The 16,680-nt window shown below is 44.1% G+C and overlaps 1 protein-coding gene across 3 annotated transcripts in view; it reads right to left on the bottom strand.

Moving 5' to 3' along the window:
• Positions 1-15,565, bottom strand: part of THEMIS2 (thymocyte selection associated family member 2) — a 145,069-nt gene extending 129,504 nt beyond the window's left edge. For all 3 annotated transcript variants that reach the window (XM_073563679.1, XM_073563689.1, XM_073563697.1), the window contains exon 1: positions 15,329-15,565. In XM_073563679.1, the coding sequence (XP_073419780.1) occupies positions 15,329-15,434 (106 nt within the window). In that variant the 5' untranslated portion in view covers positions 15,435-15,565. The remainder of the gene's footprint in view (positions 1-15,328) is intronic.
• Between the last annotated feature and the right edge of the window lie 1,115 nt (positions 15,566-16,680).

The following is a 16,680-nucleotide window of genomic DNA, read 5'->3' as shown; positions in this document are numbered from 1 at the left end:
AGGGGAGTGTATGTGGCTACATACACATCAGTGCAAGGCATACAGGCACTGTATGTGGGTATATGGTTATCATTGCATACATCAAGAGGGTCCATTCCAGTACTGTCTGCTGCTGCCTATTACATATATTGACCATATATATAAATAGCCCCAGGTATCAGTGGGCAGGAATAATTTTTTTGGCATCTTAATTGTGATTATTTTATTCCAAAGCAATCTATTTTTTTTCTCCATTTGCTTGTTGTCACAGGAGAATACAGCCAGAGCCTTCTAATAGTACAGCGTGAAAATCCAACTATTTTAAACGGAGTTGCCCATCCCAGCCATCACATCTGAGTGCGTAGAAATTTCTGACATTTTTGTGGTACTGTTAAATTTTTTTGGAGTGTCTTATAGAATTTCTTGACACCATTTTGCTGTCCAAAAAATACTTAGCTGCCAAAAAAATATTTAGCTACAGGGAAGATATTTTACATCGTGTTTTGTCCGCCATACGGATCGCATATCATTGCGCTCAAAATTGTGCAATTTCAGGCCACCACAGAATTTTTTCGTTGTGTCTTATCTTAGCCTACTTGATGACACAATTTAGCTGGGCAAAAAATTAAAAAAATACAGGCCACTTATTGAACAGTGTAGTATCTCCGTCAGAACAACAACGGGAAGGGCAGTCTCCAATGAAGGAAACCACCTATGCCAGAACATGGTATCCATCCACAGACATGTTTCTCAACGCAGTGATTCTAGGGCAAAGCCCCCACCCTTATGGGAAATATGTACGAGTGCCCGGGGTCTGATACTGCAGGGAAAGTTCTGGCAGACCGGACCTGCCCTTCCCGTGGTTGTTCCCTCCCGGGGAAAGACCTGGCTAGTCATTGCTTGCGTTGAGAAACATGTGATGGTGTCTCCGCGGCTTGTGTTTTGCATATATTTACATATTTCCCATAAGGGTGGGGGCATTGCCTTAGAATCACTGCGTTGAGAAACATGTGATGGTGTCTCCGCAGTGTTGGATGTTGATCTCCATGAGTTCATTCATCCTCATTTTTCAGTCTTCTACTAGGCATTGCTCCTACTGACCAGATTCCTACTCCACACTGATGAGGGTCAATACCCCGAAACAGCTGTCTGTGGATGGATACCATGTTTTGTCATACGTGGTTTCCTTCATTGGAGACTGCCCTTCCCGTGGTTGTTCCCTCCCGGGGAAAGACCTGGCTAGTCATTGCTTGCGTTGAGAAACATGTGATGGTGTCTCCGCGGCTTGTGTTTTGCATATATTTACATATTTCCCATAAGGGTGGGGGCATTGCCCTGGAATCACTGCGTTGAGAAACATGTGATGGTGTCTCCGCAGTGTTGAATGTTGATCTCCATGAGTTCATTCATCCTCATTTTTCACAGTCTTCTACTAGGCATTGCTCCTACTGGCCAGATTCCTACTCCACACTGATGAGGGGCAATACCCCGAAACAGCTGTCTGTGGATGGATACCATGTTTTGTCATAGGTGGTTTCCTTCATTGGAGACTGCCCTTCCCGTGGTTGTTCCCTCCCGGGGAAAGACCTGGCTAGTCATTGCTTGCGTTGAGAAAAATGTGATGGTGTCTCTGCGGCTTGTGTTTTGCATATATTTACCCTAGTTATTGACACCAGTTTGATAACCAAAAATAAATTTTTTCCTACAGTCCAGATATTTTAAAATGTGGTTTGCCTGCACACATACAAGTTCGCTACCAATTCAGCCATTTCTAGTGAAGGTGGAAAATATTGTAGTCCATTTAAAATGGGCAAGGTGCGTGATAAGGGACGGGGAAGTGGACGTGATGGTGATGGTGCATGCTGAGGCCATGGGCAAGCTGAAACACCCACATTTTCTTGCCCGACCTTCATGACCAAATTACTAGGGGCCTGCAGCAGGACATCATTATTGAAACCAGAGCAGTGTGAAACGGTTGTTGGTTGTTAGCGGATAATGTTCCTGGTCAGTTTGCCACCACCACCACTACCACCCTGCCTTCCACACAGTCAAGTCAGAGTAGCTGTGAGTTTGGACCGCATATTCCTCACCCTGATCCTCCTTCCTCCCACCATGCCAAGTGCCCAGAGACAACTGATCCCACACTTGGACACACCAAAGAGCTGTTCACTTTTCCAGCTATAGATTCGGGCCTCTAGCCCGGTCCACTTGAAGCTGGGCAAAATGATATCACATGTAGCGATGCCCAAATATTTGAGCAGTCACGGTCACATGAAGGCAATGGTGGGAATGTGTCACAAGAGGTGGACAATAATGAGAGACAATGGCCAGCAAGTCTGGTGGAGGACCAGGGTGCGGAAGTGGAAGCCAAGGTGGTGGATGATATAGAAACTGACCAAACCTGGCAGAAGGACATGCAGAGCGAGGACATGCAGCACACAGGGGGAGGGAGGCGTAGCACCTCAACAGGCAGGAAAAAGCAATGTGGTGGCCGCAGGCAGAAGGCTGGCAGCCGTTCCTCGTAACACCAACACGACGGAAGTTGGCAGTACAACTGTTAGTTCTTCCCAAGTCTGGTTGTTTTTTAAAGACTCTGCAATAACCCCAAACAGACCATTTTGTGCACCACCTGCCATGCCCGCATCAGCAGCGGTAGCAAAACTAACAGCCTGGCCACCACCAGCATGATCAGGCACATGGCAGCAAAGCAACCGACTTTGTGGGCTGAACCCCAGGCTTCAGGAACAGGGTCTGTGGGTGGAAACACTGCTTCCTCCAATGTTGTGCATACAAGCCAATCCCCTGTCCATAGTGCATGCGAAGATGCCTCCTGCCCTGCACTTCTTGTTGTCCACACTCAACTACCACCATCATCAAGCACGTCCACGTCCTTGTCCCAGTACAGCCTTCAGTTATTCATGCCGCAGTCATTGGAACACAAGTGTAAATACGCAGCCAACGCCCCACAGGTAACAGTACTAAATTCACACATTTCTCGTCTGCTTGTGGTCGAAATGTTGCCTTTTAGGTTTGCGGATACGGAAGCTTTCCACAACCTGATGGCGGTGGCAGTCCCAAGGTACTCGGTCCCCAGCCACCACCATTTCTCCTGGTGTGCCGTCCCGGCATTACACAAGCACGTGTCCCTGAACATAAACCGTGCCCTGAACAATGTTACTAGAAAAGTCAACCTAACCAAAGACAGGTGGACAAGTGCTTCTGGGCAGGGACGCTGCATCTCTGACGGCACACTGGGTTAACATAGTGGAAGCTGGGATCGCCCTTGCCGTACTTCAGCAGTGTTTGCAGCTTCTGGCTCACTGACTGGTGTGTGATGTCCCCACACATTGGAACTCTACACTGCATATGTTGGAAAGGATTTATGAGCAGAAGAGGGCAGTTGTTGACTACCAGCATCAACAAGGCCGTCGTTATTCAGGTCAGACTCCACACATAAGACCTCAGGAGTGGACATGGATGTCAGACATATGTACCATCATCTAGAACTTTGAGGAATCCACCAAGATGGTGAGCGGCCATGATGCCTTAATAAGCATCAAAATACCGCTTCTCTGCATTCTGAAAAGCTCTCTGCTCACAATGAAAGAGGATGCATTGCAGGCAGAGCACGAGGACATGGAGCAAGGAACCATACAGGGTGATTACACACAGCCCAGCCTCATGTCATCCCAACGTGGATTGGTTGACAAAGAGGAAGAGGAGGAGGAAGAACAGGAGCTACTTTCATGCCCTATGGACGGTACCGTCTGTTCAGCATGGATAGCCTGAGGACTGGGAGGAGGAGGAGAGAAGGAGGAGAAGGACACCATGGTCAGTTGTCCTGTTGGTGAGGACACAGAAGGCTTGCCTGTTACCAGTCTGGCATGCATGGCTGACTTTATGTTACGCTGCCTTTCCTGTGACCCTCGCATTATGAAAATTTACGGTCAAACTCATTATTGGTTGGTGACACTTCTAGACCCATGCTACGGAGAACTTTCAATCTCTTCTTCCAGAGGCAGACTGGTCTATTAAAATGGTGCAGTACCAGAGGGCGCTTGATGCGGAATTATTAAAAAAAAATTCCCATCTGAAAACGCTGGCAGCAGACGTCACAGTTCATTGGACAACCAAGGAGTACAGGCGAAAGACACAACTTCAATCCAGCAGAGGCAGGGGAACACTGGAAAAGTTCTGGGACAGTTTTCTCAGACCCTCCCATCGCCCTGGCCCAGAGGCGCGGGGTAATGTCACAAGGAATGAAATGTTTTGGAGGATGCTGAGGGAGTACCTTGCTGACTGTATCAATGTCTTCCGTGATTCCTCTGTGCCTTTTAATTATTGGGTATCCAAACTGGACACGTAGCATGAACTGGCTCTCTACGTCTTGGAGGTCCTGGCCTGCCCTGCTGCTAGCATTTTGCCAGGATGGGGTTTTAGCGCCACTGGTGGAATTATAACTGATAAGCGCATTCGCCTGTCAACTGAAAATGAAGAGAGGCTGACTCTTATAAAATGAACAAGGGCTGGATTGGGCCAGACTTCTCTACACCACCGAATGATAACAGCAAAACATAACCTCCAATAGTGTGTCTTTTTTTGGGAGATGTATTCCCATGCACCTCTTCACACCCACACATACGTATACGCTTCCTGATTTTGGCTATTTGGTGTCATCCTCCTCCTTATCATCCACCAGACCACCACCACTAGAACACAAGGGTGAACGTGTTCTGTAATGCTACAGCCACTCTAGTTTTTTTAAAGGGTGTTTATGATGCCCGTAAAAAAATATGTACCCTACAGGAGGAAATGTTATTTGTGTATGGGCATACTAAGTAAAGGAGACCCGCTTCTTTATAATGGGAACATTTTTTTATAAGGCCTTTTTTAAGGGGCATTGGACTGCCTCCTAATTTTTGCAGGCCTTGCATTTAATGAATAGGCAATAACTATGGGAGACCCACTTCATAATAATGGAAGCATTGTTTTCAGGAGGCCCACACCTCTACGTCTGTTCCAAGGGTTATTGTGGTGCATGTAACTTTGGTGCAGTGCAGGCCTTGCATTCAATGCATAAGCAAACAGTATGGGAGTACAAATTGAATAATGTGAACTTGGTTTTCTTGTGGCCATTCAGTATGCGGGTTTCAAAGGCTTATTGGGGTGCATGTGACTATGTGGCAGGGCAGGCCTTGCATTCAATGCATATGCTAACAGTATGGCAGTACCAAATGAAAAATAATGGTAACTTTTGTTTCAAGTGGCCATCCAGGACGTCTGTTCCAAGGGTTATTGGGGTGCGTGTAACTTTTAGGCAAGGCAGGCCTTGCATTCAATGCATAAGTAAACACTATGGGAGACCCAATTTCTTATAATGGGAACATTTTTACAGGAGACCCTCCTGTACATCTCGTGAAAGGGGTATTCTGGTGCATCCTAATTTTTGGCATCCCAGCCACTCAATGCATAGGCACAGTGTAGGAGACCCACTGTTCAATAATGGCCCTTTAAGAATAGTAATGCCGACTGATGCCCCTATAAAAATTGGCTTTGTGACTTTAATAGTCACTCCTTCATAAATGAAACAAGATGTGTCTGATGATGTGTCACGCACCACATGGCCAGCTAAGGTTGTTAAATGCTACAATGACATTTATCAGTAAATGCATTTGTATTAGTTGAAAGCAATGTTAAAATTGAAAAACGCTACATATGAACATAGTCAAAGTGGTGGAGGAGCATTTTTTGGGGGTTATTTCTTTTGCCTTACATACAAATTATAACCCTGGAAAGGATGTCCCTTAACATATTTCCCTGTAAAATCCATTTTGGCTTCATTTTTGTATGTTTTATGTTGCGCCAGTAAAAGTTGTGTCAGGAGTCAGAAATGCTTCCAGGGGCCTTCCCCATGATGTTCCCATGTCTTTTGTGCACTGTTCCCATAGATTTCTGATGTTTTGATACCCTAGAAAGACCTCCGGGGGGGTCGCGGCAAAAAAGCTTGGGTTTCCCATAGACTTACATTGGGCTTGTTGCTCGGGTCGAGTACCCAAATATTCCAATTTGCTCGACCTGAGCAACGAGCACCTGAGCATTTTAGTGCTCGCTCATCACTAATGACAAGCACTCCATCCTCAGCCACAGCTGTGGCCAAGGCCAGCACCGGTTGTGAGTCTCCAGTTCGCAGGGACGGCAAGGGTTACCTAGCCTGGACCTTTTTTGAGACTGCAAAGGATGACCCAACTCACGCTGTCTGCCAAATTTGCAAAAAATGACTCAGCAGAGGCAAAAATTGCAATAATATAACTACTACTGTACATGCACAAACCGGCACATACGCGATCAACATCCCTGGGACTGGGAACCATAAAATGTGAACCAGCAGGCCTCGCCAACCACCGCCCATACCATCATCAGCAGTTGTTTTCCCATAAAAGAATGTTTCCTTCTACACATGCCAAAGCTATGAGTTTGAACTTCCCCCATCTCCAATCTGTTGGCCACAGAAATACTGCCTTTCCGCCTGGTGAATACAGATGGTTTCCGAAAGTTGACGGCTGCCGCAGTCCCTTAGTACCAGTTGCCCAGTCACCAATACTTCTCCAAGAAAGCTGTGCCTATGCTACAACAGCATGTCACATATAACATCACCCGTTCCCTAAAAAAAAATCTGTGTCTACCAGGGTGCATTTCACCACTGACACCAGGTGACTGTGGGGACAGGCAGTCAAGGGGTTGCTCCACAAGTCTTGGAATCCCTAAGGCTTGCAAATAAAACCTTTGTATCTAATATTTCCTCCACTGCTTCTAGCCCTTCCACCTCCTCTAGGGCCTCCATCTGTGCTCTCAACCTCTCCCTTAATCAGACATGCATTTCAACAGTTCCCCCCACCTCTGCACTGCGCTGCCAATTTAAATTAATATGCCTTGGAGATTGCACACAGCTCAAGAGTTGTTGACAGCTATCCAAGCCGACTTTGAGCAATGACTCTCTCCAGTGAACCTGAAGCCAGGAAAGGCCGTGTGCGATAACGGTACACACCTGGAGGCAGCTGTACTCTGGGGCAGCCTCACACATGAGCCTTGCATGGCTCAAATCCTCAATCTGGTGGTACAGCAATTTCTCTGCCACTATCCTGTCCTGGATGCACTGCTGCAGAAAACATAGTTGCTGTGTGCTCACTTCCGCAGATCAAACCCCGCAGGTCATCTTCTTGCATCGCTAAAAATTACTGGTTAACTGTTTGATTTGTGATGTGCTGACATGGTGGAATTCCACTCTGCACATGTTGCAGTGACAATGGCAGCAGCTACAAGCCCTGGTGCAGTATGTCCTTCTGCTTAACCTGTGCGAGCGCAAAACAGACGTAATGTAAATCATGCTTGCCAAGTGGGCACAGATGAAGGTCCTCTGGCACCATTCTGTACGGTTTAAAAATGGCTACTAAGGGTGGTTTCACATTAGCATTCCAGGGCGCAGCGACTGCCTGAGCGCGGCCGCTGCTAAGCCCTGCCCCCTGCCGCGCCTCCTCCGGTAGCTCCGCCTACCGGTGCATGACGCTGCATGCGTCCCCTATCTTTATCACTGGGGACACAGGCCATGCGCAGTATGTATTTGGCGGCACATGCATCCCTTTGACGGTGTGCCGACCAGCGCCAAACGCAACTTGTTGCAATTTGGTTGCGCTCGGCACACTGTCAAAAGGACGCATTCACTGCCAAACGCATACTGCGCACGGCCTGCATCCCCAGTGATAAATATAGGGGATGCACGATGCATGCAGGGTCATGCGCCGGTAGGCGGAGCTACCGGAGGAGGCGTGGCAGGGGGCAGTGCTTAGCGGCCGTACGCAGGCCGTCGCTGCGCCCTGAAACGCTAATGTGAAACCACCCTAAGATGGTTAGCGCTGACGATGCCATCATCAGTATCACTATTCTGGTTATCTACATGCTGGACAACACTTGAATAGTCTGTGGGAGGATGTGGTGGTAGCAGAGGAGGATGCGGAAGGGATAGCAATATCTCTAAGTTCCAGACTATCATTGCACAGGCAAGTCCCATGGGAGGGTGGATTACAGTGATCGAGGGGGGCTCATGGTACCAGAAAATCTGTTATTGAAGGTGCAGGAGTCAAGGAACAAATGGAGGAGGATGAGGAGGAAGAGGTGATGGGTGCGCAGCAGTCAGGAGATGAAAAGGATAATGATCCACTCTCTGTTTTCCGTGGTTGGTTGGAGGATATGGAGGAAGCAACCTTGAGTGCCCCCAACACACCATGGACTTGGACCTTGTGGATGCGCCTGACACATGATTGCCTTTTGCGGCACCCTCTGCAACATGATGTATTATTAGGATTAGAAATAGTTCTGACTACTGGGTTGCCACTCTGCTAGATCAATTGTACAAGAGTTAATTTTGCCAGATGCTTCCCACCTGGAAAGGGACGGTTGCATGCTGAAGTAACGAAACACGTTTGTAGACAATCTTAAGAATGGCTTTTCCCCAAGACAGCAGTGAAGCACACAGTGTGCATCGCAGTTATAGACTTCCAACCTAGGGACCTCAAGGTGCCAAAGCAAAAACATTAGCAGCAGCAGTGTATGCAGCAATTTCTGTGAGTTGTTTCACACATTTTTTAGTCCAGCCTGTGCACCAGCATAAGAGTACAAATCTATTACATTGTGAACGACTGGACAGGATGGTAACATAGTAACATAGTAACATAGTAACATAGTAATTAAGGTTGAAGGGAGACTTTAAGTCCATCTAGTTCAACCCATATTCTATCCTAACTTGCCCTAACATGTTGATCCAGAGGAAGGCAAAAAAACCCCATGTGGCAACAGTAAGCTTCACATTGGGGAAAAAAATTCCTTCCCGACTCCACATACGGCAATCAGACTAGCTCCCTGGATCAACGCAATATTAAGGAGACTAGTGTATATACCCTGTAATATTATACTTTTCAAGAAAGGCATCCAGTCCCTTCTTAAATTTTAGTAGTGAATCACTCATTACAACATCATATGGCAGAGAGTTCCATAGTCTCACTGCTCTTACAGTAAAGAATCCGCGTCTGTGAGTATGCTTAAACCTTCTTTCCTCCAGATGTAGAGGATGCCCCCTTGTCCCCGTCACAGGTCTAAGAGTAAAAAGATCATTAGAAAGGTCTTTGTATTGTCCCCACATATATTTATACATTGTAATAAGATCACCCCTAAGCCTTCGATTCTCCAAACTAAATAACCCCAAGTGTAATAACCTGTCTTGGTATTGCAGACCCCCTAGTTCCCTAATAACCTTGGTCGCTCTTCTCTGCACCCGCTCCAGTTCAGCTATGTCTTTCTTATACACCGGAGACCAGAACTGTACACAGTATTCTAAGTGTGGTCGCACTAGTGACTTATATAGAGGTAAAATTATGTTCTCCTCATGAGCATCTATGCCTCTTTTAATGCATCCCATTATTTTATTTGCCTTTGCAGCAGCTGCTTGACTCTGGCCACTAAATGTGAGTTTGTCGTCCACCCATACACCCAGGTCTTTTTCAGTGACTGTTTTGCCCAGTGTTTTACAATTAAGCACATAATTATACAACTTGTTCGTTCTACCCAAGTGCATGACCTTACATTTATCCCCATTAAAGCTCATTTGCCATTTATCAGCCCAAGCTTCTAGTTTACATAAATCCTCCTGTAATATAAAATTGTCCTCCTCTGTATTAATTACCCTGCAGAGTTTAGTGTCATCTGCAAATATTGAAATTCTACTCTCTATGCCCCCTACAAGGTCATTAATAAATATGTTAAAAAGAAGCGGGCCCAAAACTGACCCCTGTGGTACCCCACTGCTAACCGTTACCCAGTCCGAGTGTGCTCCATTAATAACCACCCTTTGTTTCCTATCCCTGAGCCAGCTCTTAACCCACCTACACATATTTTCCCCTATCCCCATTGTTCTCATTTTATGTATCAACCTTTTGTGTGGCACCGTATCAAAAGCTTTTGAAAAGTCCATGTACACCACGTCCACTGCATTCCCTTGGTCCAGTCCGGAACTTACCTCTTCATAAAAGCTTATCAGATTAGTCTGACAGGAACGGTCTCTTGTAAACCCATGTTGATATTGGGTCATAAGGTTATTCTTCTCCAGATACTCCAGTATAGTATCTCTTAGAAAACCCTCCAGGATTTTACCCACAGTTGAGGTTAAACTTACAGGCCTATAATTTCCAAGTTCAGTTTTTGTCCCCTTTTTGAATATTGGCACCACATTTGCTATACGCCAGTCCTGTGGTACAGACCCTGTTATTATGGAATCTTTAAAGATTAAAAATAGTGGTCTATCAATGACTGTGCTTAATTCCTGCAGTACTCGGGGGTGTATCCCATCCGGGCCCGGGGATTTGTCAATTTTAGTGATTTGTAGACGCCGCCGTACTTCCTGCTGGGTTAAGCAGGTGACATTTAATGGAGAATTTTTATCCCTGATCATGTTATCCATCATGGGATTTTCTTGTGTAAATACTGTTGAAAAAAAGTCATTTAGCATATTGGCTTTTTCCTCATCCTCATCCACCATTTCACCCAGACTATTTTTAAGGGGACCAACACTATCATTTTTTAGCTTCTTACTATTTATGTAGTTAAAGAATATTTTGGGATTATTTTTACTTTCTCTGGCAATGAGTCTCTCTGTCTCAATCTTTGCTGTCTTGATTTGCTTTTTACAGAATTTATTTAATCTTCTGTATTTATTTAATGCCTCATCACTACCTACTTGCTTTAATTCTCTAAATGCTTTATTTTTATCTCTTATTGCGCCACAAGTCTTTTTTGGGTGAGTGCCTTGTTGATTTCTATTTTTTGGATATTAATCGAAAAGTAGGGGCGTGACTAATAGGCTGTGAACCAGACACTATGCAGTACCCTAATGTGAACAGTGCCCTATGCGGGCCTTTATTGTGCAAGTGTATACTGGGCAGTCACCCCCTCCAGGAATGGGTAGGTGGAGAGTGGCTGTTGATCTAGTATTTTGCACCTGTGTTGCTAACATCTTGCTATATGGGCTGGCTGCACCCTGCACCAAGTTGGGTCTCATTCATGTGTGTTGCCTGAATTTGGCAGACCTCTCAGAGTACCAGACCTATACCTGTCACTCATCCTGTTACTGATCAATGTTTCAGCTAGAAATGCTAGTCCAAGCCCTGTCCAATGCATTCATGCTGCGTAATTATACTATTTGTACTCTAGGTCAATTGATGACACTTTTCCTGGTGTCTGCCCTTAATTTCACTGAATCAAATTGAACCTTGAAAGGTTTGCTTACCTGTAGTCATTAGAATTTAGCCCCTATGCCAAAGTTTAAGGCAAGTGCAAGCTTCCTGAAAATTAAAATACTGTTTAACCCCTTCACCCCCAAGGGTGTTTTGCACGTTCATGACCGGGCCAATTTTTACAATTCTGACCACTGTACCTTTATGAGGTTCATAACTCTGGAACGCTTCCATGGATCCCGGTGATTCTGACATTGTTTTCTCGTGACATATTGTACTTCATGTTAGTGGTAAAATTTCTTTCAAATAACTTGCATTTATTTGTGAGAAAACGGAAATTTGGCAAAAATTTTGAAAATTTTGCAATTTTCCAACTTTGAATTTTTATGCCCTTAAATCACAGAGATACAGCACATAAAAAACTTGATAACTAACATTTCCCACATGTTTACTTCACATCAGCACAATTTTGGAACCAACATTTTTTTTTGTTAGGAAGTTATAAGGGTTAAAAGTTGACCAGCGATTTCTCATTTTTACAACACCATTTTATTTTTAGGACCACATCACATTTGAAGCCACTTTGAGGGGTCTATATGATAGAAAATACCCAAAAGTGACACCATTCTAAAAACTGCACCCCTTAAGGTGCTCAAAACCACATTCAAGAAGTTAATTAACCCTTTAGGTGCGTCACAGGAATTTTTTTGAATATTTAAAAAAAAATGAACATCTAACTTTTTTTCACAAAAAAATTACTTCAGGTTCAATTTTTTTTATTTTACCAAGGGTAACAGGAGAAATTGGACTGCAAAAATTATTGTGCAATTTGTCCTGAGTATGCTGATGCCTGATATGTGGGGGGGAACGACTGTTTCAGCGCATGGCAGAACTCAGAATGGAGGAGCGCCGTTTGACTTTTTCAATGCAAAATTGGCTGGAATTCAGATCGGACGCCATGTTACGTTTGGAGAGTCCTGATGTTCCTAAACAGTGGAAACCCCCTACAAGTGACCCCATTTTGGAAACTAGACCACCCAGGGAACTTATCTAGATATGTGGTGAGAACTTTGAACCCACAAGGGCTTTACAGAAGTTTATAACATAAAGCCGTACAATTAAAAAATCATATTTTTTCCACAAAAATGATCTTTTCACTCTCAATTCTTATTTTTCCAAGGGTAACAGGACCCTAAAAGTTATTGTGCAATTAGTCCTGAGTACGCTGATACCCCACATGTGGGGGCAAACCACTACTTGGGCGCATGGCAGAGCTCGGAAGGGAAGCAGCGCCATTTGACGTTTTTGGCTGGAATTGAGATCTGACACCATGTCGCAATTGGAAAACCCCTGATGTACCTAAACAGTGGAAACCCCCCACAAATAACACCATTTTGTAAACTAGACCCCCCCAAGGAACTTATCTAGATGTGTGGTGAGCACTTTAAACCCCCAGTGCTTCACAGAAGTTTATAACGCCAGGGCGTGAAAATAAAAAATTCATATTTTTTCCACAAACAAGATCAATTAGTCCCCAATTTTTTTTATTTTACCAAGGGTAGCAGGAGAAATTGAACCCCAAAAGTTGTTGTCCAATTTGTCCTGAGTACGCTGACACCCCATATGTGGGAGAAAACTACTGTATGGACACACGTCAGGGCTCGGAAGGGAAGTAGTGACGTTTTGGAATGCAGACTTTGATGGACTGGTCTGCGGGTGTCATGAGCGTTTGGAGAGCCCCTGATGTACCTAAACTATTGAAACTCCCCACAAGTGACCCCATTTTGGACACTAGACCCCCCCACGGAACTTATCTAGATGTGTGGTGAGCACTTTGAACCCCCAAGTGCTTCACAGAAGTTTATAACGCTCGGACGTGAAAATAAAAAAATCATTTTTTTCCACAAAAATGATATTTTTGCCCCCAATTTTTTATTTTCCTAAGGGTAACAGGAGAAATTGGACCCCAAAAATTGTTTTGCAATTTGCCTGAGTAGGCTGATACCCTACATGTGGGGGTAAAACACTGTTTGGGCGCATGGCAGAGCTTGGAAGGGAAGGAGCACCATTTGACTTTTTCAACTCCGAATTGGCTGGAATTGAGGTCAGATGCCATGTTGCATTTGGAGAGCCCCTGATGTGCCCAAACAGTGGAAACCCCCAATTCTAACTCCAACTCGAACCCCAACACACCCCTAACCCTAATCTCAGCCCTAACCCTAGCCCTAACCCTAACCCTAGCCCTAACCCTAATGGAAAAATGGAAATAAATACTTTTTTTTATTTTATTATTTTTCCCAAAGTAAGGGGGTGATAAATTGATTTACTATTTATGGCGGTTTTTATATTTGGCAGCTGTCGCACGCTAAAAGACGCTTTTTATTGTAAAAATAGTTTTTGCATCACCACATATTGAGAGCTATAATTTTTCCGTATTTTGACCCACCGAGTCATGTGAGGTCTTATTTTTTGCGGGACGAGTTGACATTTTTATTGGTACCATTTTCGGGCACGTGACATTTTTTGATCGCTTTTTATTCCGATTTTTGGGACGCAGAATGAACAAAAACCAGCGTTTCATGAATTTCTTTTGGGGGGTGCGTTTACACCGTTCCGCGTGTGATAAAATTGATAAAGCGGTTTTATTATTTGGGTCAGTACGGTTACAGCGATACCTCATTTAGGTCGTTTTTTATGTTTTGTCGGTTTTATGCAATGAAAACTATTTTATATAAAAATAATTATTTTTGCATCGCTTTAATTCTGCGAGCTATAACTTTTTTATTTTTTCGCTGATGATGCTGTATGGCGGCTCGTTTTTTGCGGGACAAGATGACATTTTCAGCGGTACCATGGATATTTATATGCGTCTTTTTGATCGCGCGTTATTACACTTTTTGTTTGGTGGTATGATAATAAATCATTATTTTTTGCTTCGTTTTTTATTTTTTAAGGGGTTCGCTAAAGGGGTTAACTAATGTGACAGTTTTATAGGGCGGGTCATTATGGACGCGGCGATACCTAATGTGTACTTTTATTGTTTTTTTTTTTATTTCCAAAAAATGGATTTATTTGGGGGAATATTTTTTTTTTTTTTTCTAATTTATTTGGCGATTTTTTTTTTTTTTTTTTTTTTTTTTTTTTTTTTTTTTTTTTTTAAATTATTTTAACACTTTTTTTTATTTTTTTTTTAACTTTATTAAATAGTCCCAGGTGGGGCATCACTGTCCTGTGACAGATCGCTGATCTGTCACATGACAGATCACTGTGACAGATCGGCGATCTGTCACAGGCAGTGCACAAGGCTTCCTCATGCCTGCGCTTTGCAGGCACTGAGGAAGCCAACTGCAGGAAAGGAGCCCCCCCGCAGCAGCGCTGCACATTGCGCTGCCGTGGGGGGCTCAGGGAAGCACGGAGGGAGCCCCCTCCCTGCCGATGCTTCCCTTTAACCCCCGGTACACCGCGATCATGTTTGATCGCGGTGTGCAAGGGGTTAACGTGTCGGCTGTCAGCTGTGATAATCAGCTGACACCCGGCCGCGATCAGCGGCGCTCACCACGTGGGCGCCGCTGATCGCGGTATCCCGTCCATGGGCATAGGGGCCCGGGTCCCATGGACGGGATAGTACGTCGGATGTCAGGAAGGGGTTAAAGACAAAGCAGCCATGGCCATTAGTGGTTAATTAAAGCATTAATTTTATGCAATACAGTAAAAGGAATTTCAAATAAAAGAAATTTGCAAGATAATGTTTCTGTAAAGATAAGTAATGCATGTTTGATGCAAAGTATCTCTATAGATTCCCACAACAAATATTGGTGTCTATGCAAATGCTGTTTATATAGCTATACATGATTTTAGTCAATGTTTATTATCAACTGCTTCTTACAAAGTTACATGATAATACTTAAAAAGCAGGAATCCCTGATATTGACATAAAATACTGTATATAAAACTTTCAGATAGTTAATGATTCATAATTCTGTACATGACAATCAGGTAGAGCTATGAACCTCCTTACAATCACTCATTCTGTCACTCTTGTAAACTTAAATTTGATTGGTATTACTTACTCTGCAAATAGACTCCTGATGTGATTTGCAAAATCCTTGGCAATGAAGAAACAGGTATAGATGCAATAAAGTCATTCAATGTTGCAGAATTTTCTGAATTGTCCATGATTTATGTACAGGTCAATGAATGTTTGTGTAATTAGATGAGCTCCTCACTGACTGCGACAACAAATGTATGGTTGCTCAAACCCAAGATACATAAGTGGTTTCCTGTCCACATCACATCCTGCAGCTTTACAAACTGAAAGTACAAGAGAGGAACTGTGTGGTCCTGCAAGTAAGCTAAATAAAAACATTAGTAAACACAATGACAACACGTATTAATGCATCTGATATGAGCTTGACTATCATGATAGAAGTATCACTAAAGATTTTTAATAAAACTTCCTTTAATTTTTTAAGTTATAAGACTAAAAGCAATTCTCTGAAAAATAACATCAAATCCTCAACTGCTGTGGGATTCTCTCTCTGGCTTCCCTCTGATTACTGAAGGTAATGGAGCTGGTCAGATTGACAGACGGGTTGCGATTTCTCTTTCTGGACTCCCTCTGGTGGTTACCGAAGGTAGTGGAGCTGATCTAATTGACAGAGGCTTGACACCTGATCATGAGGAAGAGGATTGGAGATCTGGGGTTTCTGATTGGGATTTAAGACAGCTGACTCCCTCTATCCCTGCTGGTGATTTTCTTCCTGTGTCTTCTAGGTCTCATGTCTCCTGCTCTTTCCCTGCATGGTTCAGCTAAGTAGTTCATTTGTTATTCTGTTTGCATTTGATCTGGTTTTGTTTATCTCTGCTTTGTGCGGGTCAGCCAGCTCCGACTGGGGCTGTGCTGAATCACCGCCCATATATTACTGCATGTGCCAGTTTGTTTTGTTCCCTGTTATATTGGTCTCTTTTTGCTTTGCTTTCAGAATATACCAGAGTGCTGATATAGTGGGGGCGAAGTCGTGAGTGATTGCAGACAGTGTCTTTCCTTTCCTCTCCTGTCTAGTCAGTTTGGGCCCCATCGTTTGCTCAGTCTATTTTTCTGCCTGCGTTTGTGTTTTCATCTTGCCTCACTGACAATAAATGTTTGGGGGCTATCTATTCCTTTAGGGTCTGCTCTGGGGCAGTTTATATTTCCCCTTTCTTGCTTTATTCTTAGTTAGCTTTCCAGCTGTGCCGAGGCATCTAGGATCATCGTAGGCACACTCCACGGCTACTGCTAGTTGTGTGGACAGGATCAGGGGTCTGCATCCGCTTAGTTACAAACCTCTCTGGTTTTCTGTGGCTTAGCTTGGGCCTGCTATCCTCCTCGGTGCCCATTCATAACACTCAACACATCAAATAAAGAAATACTATGCTTACCAAT

The sequence above is a fragment of the Dendrobates tinctorius genome, unplaced genomic scaffold, assembly GCF_039654945.1.
Source record: "Dendrobates tinctorius isolate UK_male_01 unplaced genomic scaffold, ASM3965494v1 ptg000015l, whole genome shotgun sequence".
NCBI lineage: Eukaryota > Metazoa > Chordata > Amphibia > Anura > Dendrobatidae > Dendrobates > Dendrobates tinctorius.
Note: the sequence above shows the minus strand (reverse complement) of the source record. Positions and strands in the feature narration are given on the sequence as shown.